At 40.2% G+C, this 10563-nt stretch overlaps 2 protein-coding genes across 3 annotated transcripts in view; one reads left to right on the top strand and one right to left on the bottom strand.

The window, feature by feature from the left end:
• Positions 1 to 5063, top strand: part of Nek4 (NIMA related kinase 4) — a 31216-nt gene extending 26153 nt beyond the window's left edge. For both annotated transcript variants that reach the window (XM_042680169.1, XM_042680170.1), the window contains one exon: positions 3823 to 5063. In XM_042680169.1, coding sequence (XP_042536103.1) covers positions 3823 to 3915 — 93 coding nt within the window. In that variant the 3' untranslated portion in view covers positions 3916 to 5063. The remainder of the gene's footprint in view (positions 1 to 3822) is intronic.
• A 3131-nt stretch (positions 5064 to 8194) lies between these two features.
• On the bottom strand, positions 8195 to 10551 carry Spcs1 (signal peptidase complex subunit 1). The gene is made up of 4 exons (XM_042679730.1): positions 10157 to 10551; positions 9811 to 9870; positions 9643 to 9729; positions 8195 to 8590 (listed from the first exon to the last, which is right to left on the bottom strand). Exons 1-4 carry the CDS (start codon positions 10370 to 10372, stop codon positions 8465 to 8467), a joined length of 489 nt encoding a protein of 162 aa, XP_042535664.1. The 5' UTR covers positions 10373 to 10551; the 3' UTR covers positions 8195 to 8464.
• Positions 10552 to 10563: the final 12 nt, after the last annotated feature.

The raw sequence follows: 10563 nt of genomic DNA on the forward strand, positions 1-10563 counted from the left end.
ATACTCGGGTTATAGAAATTTTTAGCAACTTTTTGAAATATATTTCATGTACTATACAACTTGTCCATTTTAACTGTACATTTAATACTTAGTTTTTGGTGTGTGTTTTTTTTTGCCTGTCCTAGCCTTGAACTGTTGTCAACTGGATGCTGAGCCTCTTTGTGCTCAAGGCTAGTGCTCTACCACTTGAGCCACAATGCCACTTCTGGCATTTTTTGAGTAGTTTATTAGAGATAAGAATCTCATAAACTTCTCTGCCTGGGCTGGATTCCAACCATGCTCCCCAGATCTCAGCCTCCTAAATAGCTAGGATTACAGGCATGAACCACAAGTGCCTGGCAACACTTGGTTTTATAAAACATGTTCACAATTATACAATTATAACCATAATCAGTGCCTGAATATTATCCTCACAGAAACCCTATATCCATTAGTAGTCTTCCTCCATTATCTCCCAAGTCCCCCATCCCTAAGTAACCACAAATAGTTTTCTGTATAAATTTGTCTATTTTGGACAATTTATATAAATAGAAGCATACAAAAATGTTGCCTTTTGTGTTTTGCTCATTTCACTTAGCATAATGTTTTTTTTTTGGGGGGGGGGGGTTCGGTTGTGGGGCCTGAACTCTGGGCCTAGGTGCTGTCCCTCAGTTCTTCAGCTCAAGGCTAGCACTCTACCACTTGAGCCACAGTGCCACTTCCAGCTTTTTTTTCTTTTTTGCTTATGTGGTGCTGAGGAATCGAACCCAGGGCCTCATGCATGCAAGGCAAGCGCTCTACCACTCAGCCACCTTCCTAGCCCAGCATAATGTTTTTAAAATGCATCCATGTCTAATTCCTTTATACAGTTAAATAATATTTTATTGTAGGGTTTTGTTTATCAGCTTATGGTCTACTTTTTGGCTATTATGAAAATTCATGTGGAAGATTTATTTTTGGTAGTACTGGGGTTTGAACTCAAGGCATCATGCTAGCTTAGTCTGGTTCACTGGCACTATAATTTTAGCCATACTTTCAGCTCTGTTTGTTTGTTTTTGCTTATTGGAAATGAGAGTCTCTTGGGCTTTTCTGCTTGAGCTGGCTTTGAATGGAGATCCTCCACATATCCTAAGTAGCTAGAATTACAGGTATAAGAGCCACCAACATCAACTTAAATTTTTCTCCATTTTTTAAAAAATACCAGTATTGGGATTTCAATTTAGAGCTTCCCACTCACTTGGCTGGTGTGATACTGCTTAAGCTATACCTCTAGCCCAGCTTTCATATGAAGCTTTTGCATGGTTTCAGTTTCCTTGGATGAATACCTAGGAATGAAATTACTGGATCATGTAAAAACTCTCTTTAAATTTTTGAGGGATTTTCCAGACTGTTTCTTAGTGTATCTGCACCATTTTACATTCCTACTAGCTGTAAGATAAGAGCTGATGAGTTTTCCATACCCTTGACAATACTTATCTAGTTGAGTATAGTTAGAATCTTTTGTTAAATTGATTTGATTTGTATTTCATTGATGATGATAATCACTTTCTCATACACTTGTAGCCATTTGCATATTATCTTTGGTATAATGTCTTTTGCCTGTTTTAAACTTAGGCTATTTGTTGCCTATTTAGTTGTGAAATTTCTTTGTATTGTCTAGATACAGGTTGCTTACCAAATAGATGCTTTGTAAATATCCTCTAAGTTTGGGGAATGGGAGGATGTCTTTTCACTTTTAAAATAGTATTCTTTGAACTACTAAAATTGTTAGTTGGTGAGTATAATTCAGCTATTGTATTTTTTAAATTTTAAAATGGTTTTTGGTGGTACTGGAGTTTGAACTCTGGGCTTTGCACTTGTTAAGCAAGTCTTTCTACTTTAGCCAGGCCTCCTACCCCTTTAACACTAGTTACTTTTTTGTGCTGATACTGGGGCTTGAACTTAGCCTTGTACGATCACTTAGTGTGTTTTTTCTTTTCTTTTTTCTTCTATGTGTGTTTGTGTTGGTACTGGGGCTTGAATTCCAGGCTTGACCACTGTCACTTAGCTTCCACTTGACTTTCTTGATTATATCTGATGCTCTACCACTTGAGCCACACCTGCAAGTCATTTTGCTGATTAATTGGAGAAAACTTTTCTGACTAGGGTTGGTCTCAGTCCATCAGGCCTCAAACTCCTGAGCAGCTAGAATTACAGGTGTGAGTCACTAGCACTTGGCTTTAGTTCTAGGTGTGCATGTATGTGCATGTTGTGTGTGTGTGTGTTTTGCCAGTCCTAAGGGTTAAACTTAGGGGCTAGGCACTCACTGCTCAAGGCTGGTACTCTCCCACTTAAGCCACACCTCCACTTCTGGCTTTTTTGTTTTCGAGTGGTTGGTTAACTGGAGATAAAAAGTCTCACAGACTTTATTTGCCCAGTCCTGAGGCTTGAACTCAGAGCCTGGGCACTGTCCCTGAGCTTCTTTTTTTTTTTTTTTTGGGTCCGGTTGTGGGGCCTGAACTCTGGGCCTGGGCGCTGTCCCTCAGCTCTTCAGCTCAAGGCTAGCACGCTAGTACTTGAGCCATAGCACCACTTCCGGCTTTTTTTTTTCTGCTTATGTGGTGCTGAGGAATCGAACCCAGGGCCTCATGCATGCAAGGCAAGCGCTCTACCACCTTCCCAGCCCCTGAGCTTCTTTTTTGTACAAGGATAGCACTCTACTACCTGAGCCAAAGTGCCACTTCTGGCTTTTTCTTTTCTTTTTTTTTTTTTTAAATGCTGGTACTGAGGAATTGAACCCCAGGCTTCATGCATGCTAGGCAAGCACTCTACCACTAAGCCACATTCCCTAGTCCCTCTCAAAGACTTTTCTACCTGGTGTTGTACCACGATCCTCAGCTCTTAACTGCCTGAGTAGCTAGGACACGGGCATGAGCTAGACACCCAGCTAGGTTACACATTTTCAACTAAAGTACCACCAGAATGGTATGGTGTCATCAGTAAACTCTATCAGGAGTTTCAGGATATCCTTAACACATTGTTATTTTCACTTCAAGTGTTTCTTGAAACAGATAACCGTAAGATGTCACACAGTACTTATTACTAGTCAGATTGATTCATGTATTGAGTGCTAATTGGTAATTTGAGTTGTTTTAAAATGTATAGGATTTACATCGACATAAATATATAAATGAATTTGACAGATTATCTATGTGATATTTTATTTCATTAGTTCTACTATTCTAATATGGTTGGGGTTATTTTATACTGTAAGAACTCCTTGTAAGGGTTGTCAAAAGGAAACTCCCATGCAGTTCAGGCAGAAGAGAGTATATTAGGAAAGAGAGAGAAAAACCAAACTATCAGCCTGTGCAAGGTGGAGGCATGAGGAGCAAGAGAGCTAATGAAGGGAAGAGAGAGACTATATAGGGGAAGGTGGGGGAAGATGGGGGGATGGGTGTGGCCACAACAGATGTGGAGGTGTGCTCAGAGGATGGGGAAATGACCTCAGAGCCTTGGGGACCTCCCACTGCCCCAAGCATGCCAGTTGCCTGGGTTACATATGCTGGGCAGGGACTTACAGGGTACACTAGGAGAAAACCAAGGGAAGGGGTCATTTTTCCTGGGCAGACCTAACACTCCTTATACATTAGTGCTACTAATCCTTTGGCATGAATGTAAATATTTTCCCCGGTTATTCTTTGCTCTTTTATTTTCATGGTTTTTAAAAAAAAAATCTCCAAGTTTTAACTTTTTACGTAAATATAACTTTTTCTCATATGGACCCACTTTTGGTATCATACTTAGGAAAGACTTTCTTCTAGGATTATAAATACTGATTTTCTTTTTATCTTTTCCAAATAGGTACGTTTACAGGAGCACATGGGTGAAAAGTATACCACTTACAGTGCAAAAGCTCGTCAGTTGAAATTTTTTGAAGAAAACATGAATTTTTGAGAATTTTGTTACAATCTGCTAGAACTAAAGCTATTCTCAAAGGTTTTGTCTTAAAAAGCAAACTATTACAGTTTAGGTAGCATTCACCATTCTTTTATATCTCTTTGGGATTTTCTTATGGAAAAGAACAAAGTAATATAAAGCAAGTTCAAAGACAGTAAAAAAAAAGCTTTTGATTTTCATACTCTTTTTATGAGGAAAAAATGTTACATTTGTTTGGTTACTGTTTACTGAGCCGAAACCAATTTTATATTTTAACTTTATTTTTTTAAGGTACTAATTAGCTTGAAAACAGTGCCAGAAAGCATTGGTTTCAGTTATTTTATTATAGTAATAATACAACAGTAGAAACAAGTGACATGGCCAGTGATAATATCTGCTATTGTTAGGAAGTACTGTGTGTGCAATATATACATATACATATACATATATATACACACACACATATATATGTTATATATATATTGCACACACAGAGTAGTTGAGATATATATATGTATATTGTCAATTTACTATTCTGGGAATAGATTTAAAGAATATGAAGTTCTATGTAGTATTTGAGAAACTGGTTTTCTTTTTACATAATGATGAACTGTTAATATTTTACTTACTATGAATCCCATTTAGGTATATGAGAATTGGATCTAAAGTATTAAAATACTTTGTAAATCATGTTTTCATATATTAGTTTTATTAGATTTATATTTCTACCAGCAAGAAGTCTCTTAAACACTCCTTTTTCAATTAAGCAATTTGTGAGTAAAGTCCAGGTCCTTTACTTATATTGAGCACATGTAATGTTTGTCTGCTGAAATACGTCTTCATGTACATCAAAATAGTTTCCTTTCTATGTATGGCTGTATATCACATCATTTGTTTGATAAGAAATACTGCCTACACAGGAAATAGTTTTTATAAAGTAAAATACAAGACCTAGCCAGTAAATTTTCACTTTGTATTTAAATGACTCTAGAAATAAATACTCCAGATGTTCTTAGTTTCTTATAAAAATACTTTCTTCAAAATTTACACACACACAAAAATACTCTAATGAAATTTTCTTTTAGTCAGTTGTTTTTATTATGTGCTAGGTGCTTTGCCAGGAGCTGATATAGCAGTGAATAAAACAACACTTCCTTGCTCTTACAGTGCACAGTCTAGTTTCTGAGACCTTTTACATTGAAGAGCTTATTAGAACTCATTTGTAAAACTATCAAGCTCCAGTGCCAGTTGGGGAAAAATCTTTGACAAATGGCTGGTCTATGTTTTGGAAATCTGCATCTTTCTGGATAATTTTAATTACATTTTTTAATAATTATTTTCTTAGACTTAAATATCCATGCTGTGTTTTTGTTTAAACATTGACTCAGTTTTCAATCTACTCTCTTGCGGCTCTTCATTTTTATCTTAACTTTTTCCCCCTCTAGTACTGTAGATTGAACTTGGGACCTTATTACACACTTGTTAGGCAGATGATCTACCATCAGAGCCAAAATGACACTCCAGCCCCCATCCCTTTGTTGTTGTTGTTGTTGCATTGTCTCCAAGGTAGGCTCTTTCTGTATACCTGGGCTGTGACCCTCCTACTTATGCTTCCCTCTGTCACGGGATAACAGAGTACAAGTTGTGCCATGCCACTGTGCTTCCTGGCATCACCATGTCCGGGTTAAGATGGAGTCTCTTGAACAAAGCCAAGATCTTTTTTCCATAGAGCAGATGTTCTAATTGACAATTAACAGGTAAGCTACTGTTTTTTTGTTTTGTTTTTTGGTCTGGTTGTGGGACCTGAACTGTGGGCCTGCATGCTGTCCCTCAGCTCTTCAGCTCAAGGCTAGCACTCTACCACTTCAGCCACAGTGCCACTTCTTTTTTCTTTTTGCTTATGTGGTGCTGAGGAATCGAACCCAGGGCCTCATGCATGCAAGGCAAGCGCTCTACCACTGAGCCACCTTCCCAGCCCGTAACCTACTGTTAATGAGATACGTTATGAAACTCAGCAGACTTAAGTGATAGGCATTATACTTCATTTCAACAGATGGTCAGAATATTTATTTTTCATCTGAGACTAGGCCCAGACTTGGTATCTGATGCTTATTGGTTAGTGCTCTACCATCTGAGCCACACCTCCAATCCCTGGAATTTTTTTTATAGTAACAGTAGGTAGAGATCTCAACAAAATTTTTATACCTGCTAAAAGACATTCCAGGAATGAGGAATTATGCAAAGAAAAAGGGTTAAAAAGTTGGTCTACCAAGACTGAAATTTTGCCAAACTCATATGTAACTGTCTTCTACAATTCACAATTTTTTGGCACTACTGGGATTTGAACTCAGAGCCTTAACACTCAGTCAGCTTGCTTGACAGGCACTCTTCTGATTATTGTGGAGATGCAGTCTCAAATCCTATGGACTTTTGTGTGTGTGCCAGTCCTAGGGCTTGAACTCAAGGCCTGGGCACTGTCCCTGAACTTCTTTTGCTCAAGGCTAGCAATCTACCACTTGAGCCACAGCACCACTTCTAGCCTTTTCTATTTATGTGCTACTGAGGAACTGAACCCAGAGCTTCATGCATGCTAGACAAGTACGCTACCAGTAAACCACATTCCCAGCCCAATCCTATGGGCTTTTCTTACCAGAGATGGCCTCAAACCTTAATCCAGACGCTAGTCTCCTAAGTAGCAAAGATTTTAGGTATGATCCAACAGTGTCTGAATCATAGATGTATCATTGCTTCTCTTTTCAGCCTTTCAATTTCATCTTGAGAACAGAGGCAACTTGATTTTTAACTACATCTGGGAACTTCTAACTTTTTAGTCACATTCATTATCAATGAGTCTTAGTTTGGTTACTTAATTTCTCAATCTTTAAAAGATTCTTTCCTAAGTTTTGCTATGCTAATGTCTTTGCTTTCTTTCTTTTTTGATGATGTACAGAGAATTACAGTTATATAAGTCAGGTAATGAGTACATTGCTTTTTGAACAACGTCACTTCTTTCCTCATTTTTTCCCAGCTTTTCCCCTCCCAATTCCCCCCACAAGTTGTGCAAGTTCATTTTCAATAATAGTGTCTAGTGAGTATCACTACTGGATTTGTTCACCCTTTGTCTATTTTTGTATTCCTTCTTACCCTCCCCCAGATAAATTTATATACAAGACAAAGGTACAGAAAACAAAACAGTAACAAGGGAGGGAAAAAAACCAAAACGCAAAATAAAAACCTCTTATTTCCATTTCTTGGAGTTAATTTTGATAAACATCATTTTATGTGCTCATATGTACATAGCTATTGAGCCTTTTTGATTCTAAGAATAATATCCTCCTTCTTCAGTCTCACTGTGTGAATGTCTAGAGGCCTGTATAACTTATCATAGTAAAAGTAAAAGAATACACTTGGACATGCTACCTTCTCTTAACAAGCTCACAGTCTGGTAGCTCTGCATCCCACTACTGAGAAATATAACATTACTTGTAATCCTCCAACTAGCTAGGTGTGGTGGTGCGTTTCTGTAATTTCAGCACTCGGGAAAGTGAAGCAAAAAATTATAAGTGCAAGGCCAGCCTGAGCTGCAGAGTGAGACTGTCTCAAAACAATAAAAATAAAATTCCAAGGCAGGCACCAGTGGCTCATGGCTATAATCCTTGGCTGCTCAGGAGACTGAGATCTGGGCAGGAAAGTCTGTGAGATTCTTATCTCCAATTAACCATCAAAAAACCAAAAGAAGTGGAGCTGTGGCTCAAGTAGTAGAGTGTTAGCCTTGAGCAGGAAAGTTAAGGGACAGTGCCTAGGCCCTAAATTCAAGTACCAGGACTGGCACACAAACACAAAAAAATGTTCCCTTTTGCTCTGGAAAAATTGTTGTGTCACAAGTTTACATTCATACAATTTTTTTAAAAGGTGTTTGATGTAGTTAAAAATGTACCAGGAACAGGCTGGAGACATGGCTTAAGTAGTACTGCCACACCTATACCAACATACTTCCACGTGAAGTTACAGTGACAACAGTAAAAATGGTGCTTACATTTCCAGAATCACAAGCTCTTGTCTTTTACTAAGTCTTACAGACTATTCAAAGAGACCCTTTAGGTATAGACTTGCACTGAATTTTAATTAGAAAAGTCTAAAATAACTTAATGATTCATAATGAATTATAAAACCTAGTTAAATTGCACTAGCAAGCCAAGTATATGCCTATAGTCCCAGCACTGAGGAGCTGAGGAAAGTGAGTCCATGGCCAGCCCAAGTTACATAGTAAGATTCAAAAAACATGAAAAAATTGTGCTGTCATTTATGAGGCATTTATTATTTATACCTGGAAGAAACATTGCATACTTGTTTTTGTTTTCCATTTCATAAGATTATGAGGAGTTGGTCTAAAATATAAGTCAAACACAACTGAGTTATTTCTGTCTTTGAAATATAAAGAAAACTAAATCAATATGCAATTGTGTTTATGAGCATAGGGAGTTTTAAGCTCATTATTTGGTTATGATAGCAATTTAGCTCATCTCAGAGAAAACGAAAAGTGGGTGTTGAGTCATGAAAACCCCAATCAATTATTCTTAGCATGCCTCTTAATTTTTCTATCCCCTGTTTTCTTGTCTTCTGTTCCTGAGTCTTGAACAGGTAGCCATTTGAGGGGATGTCGTCGATAGATGGGCCATGGAGGAAGTGTCAGCTAGACCAAAACAGAAAAAGTGCATCTGTTATATCGATTATAAAATCATTATGCATTTAAAATTTTTTGTGTGTGTATGTGTGTGCCAGCTGTGGGGCTTGAACTCAGGGCACTGTCCCTGAGCTTTTGTGCTGAAGGGTAGCACTCTACCACTTGAGCCACAGCTCCACTTCAGGTTTTCTGTTGGTTAATTGGAGGGAAGTCTCACAGACTTTACTGCCAAGGCTAGCTATGAACGATAGATCTCAGATTTCAGCCTCCTGAGTAGCTAAGAATTACAGACTTGAGTCACCAGTGCCTGCTTTTTTTTTAAGTAGTGGTACAAAGGAGTTGCCATTTAACAAAGCAGATTATGTATTCAATATCTAGATTAATGTCACCCTTTTAAACATTCTCACCCACTCCCCCCCTCCTTTTTTTTTTTTTTGGTCGGTCATGGGCCTGAACTTTGGGCCTGGGCCCTGTCCCTCAGCTCTTCAGCTCAAGGCATGGGCTCTACCACTTGAACCCCAATGCCACTTCCGGCTTTTTCTGCTTATGTAGTACTGAGGAATCGAACCCAGGGCCTCATGCATGCAAGGCAAGCACTTTACTACTGTGCCACCTCCCCAGCCCACTCTTCATTCTGTAGAACATTGGATTCTTGTCTGCATTTTCCCCTTCTTTTAATCATATATGTTTTTAAAATTACTTCAATGCTAACGTCAACAAAACAAGACCCACAGAAAATACGGTCATGTAAATGAAACAAGCCTTAGTGTTTACACATAGGGCTTTGAGACTTAAGAGAAGGGCGAGAGGCAATGGTGAGCACCATGAGAAATTAATTCATACTAGCTTTGATCTCACTGCAGAAGAAAATAAGCGGTAAGGTTCTTCGCAGCTCACCACATCTGACACTATTTAACATGCCATTGTCCCAGTGATATTAAAGAGAAACGCTGACAGGAAAAATAGAGTTCACTGTGGTTCTCACTGCTAAGTCCAATCAGAGCAACCCAATTCTGAAAGCTTAACGTTCCTGCTCACCCAAGCACCCACAAATTTCTTACCAAACACGAAAAAGCAAATCCGGCCATAACTATATAGACTGTCCACCCGAACTGTTCGGCCACGTACCCATAGATAAATCCAACTATCTAGAGACAAACAGAATATATGAAAATACAGTCCAACTAGGGAGGAAAAAAAAAAGACTCAAATGTAAAACCAATACTTACTGCAGAAAAAAGAATAATTCCTTGAAACATCTGTTCAGCTAGCTTTTGTCCTTTGTAATCCTAGAAGTGGGGGGGGGGGGGGGGAGATGTGAGAGAGATTTGGTTCCGCTCCGAAGGGTTGCAGTTTCGGAACAGGACTCACATGGCAGCAAAAACGCATCTCCCCCGGCCCCTGCCCAGTAAGCAATCAGATCCCGGGCTCCTATGGGCCTGTCAGCATCCTGACAGCGCGCGGGCGCCTGGAGAGGAGGGTGGACGGGAGCCCAGGGGTTGGGGGCCGCGCGCGGAGGAGGCTCGAGGCCACCGGGTCCGTGTGGCGGACGAGGACCCCAGGCCAGACCCTCACCATCTGTGTGGGGAGCGCGCTGAGATGTTCCAGCATGGTTAGCTCCGAAGGCGGGCAGCGAGGCGAGGGCGAGCAGCAGTGACGAGCTGCAGCGGTCCGAATCGGACACCCAGAGTCGCCTGGCGGGCCGGACAAATCCCTACGTGCGACTGCCGCGGCCCCGGAAGCGGATGTATCAGAAGGGCGGGGATAACCCCTGGCCTCGCCCTGCGCCATCGCTAGGCGACGTGCGCTTTCGCACCTGGTGGTAGCCCGGCGTCCAGCCCGCGAGGGCTGTGGAGGTGGTCGAGCCGCGGCATCGCGCACCCGTGAATGGTTCGCCGTCAGGGGAACTGGGGCCACGAGCCGAGGCTCCGGTCCGATAAATTGTTCTAAGCCACGCTTTCGCGGCCTAACGGCTGCCTACG

This window comes from Dipodomys spectabilis, unplaced genomic scaffold (assembly GCF_019054845.1).
Source record: "Dipodomys spectabilis isolate Male_0828 unplaced genomic scaffold, ASM1905484v1 ptg000054l, whole genome shotgun sequence".
NCBI classification, from domain to species: Eukaryota; Metazoa; Chordata; class Mammalia; order Rodentia; family Heteromyidae; genus Dipodomys; species Dipodomys spectabilis.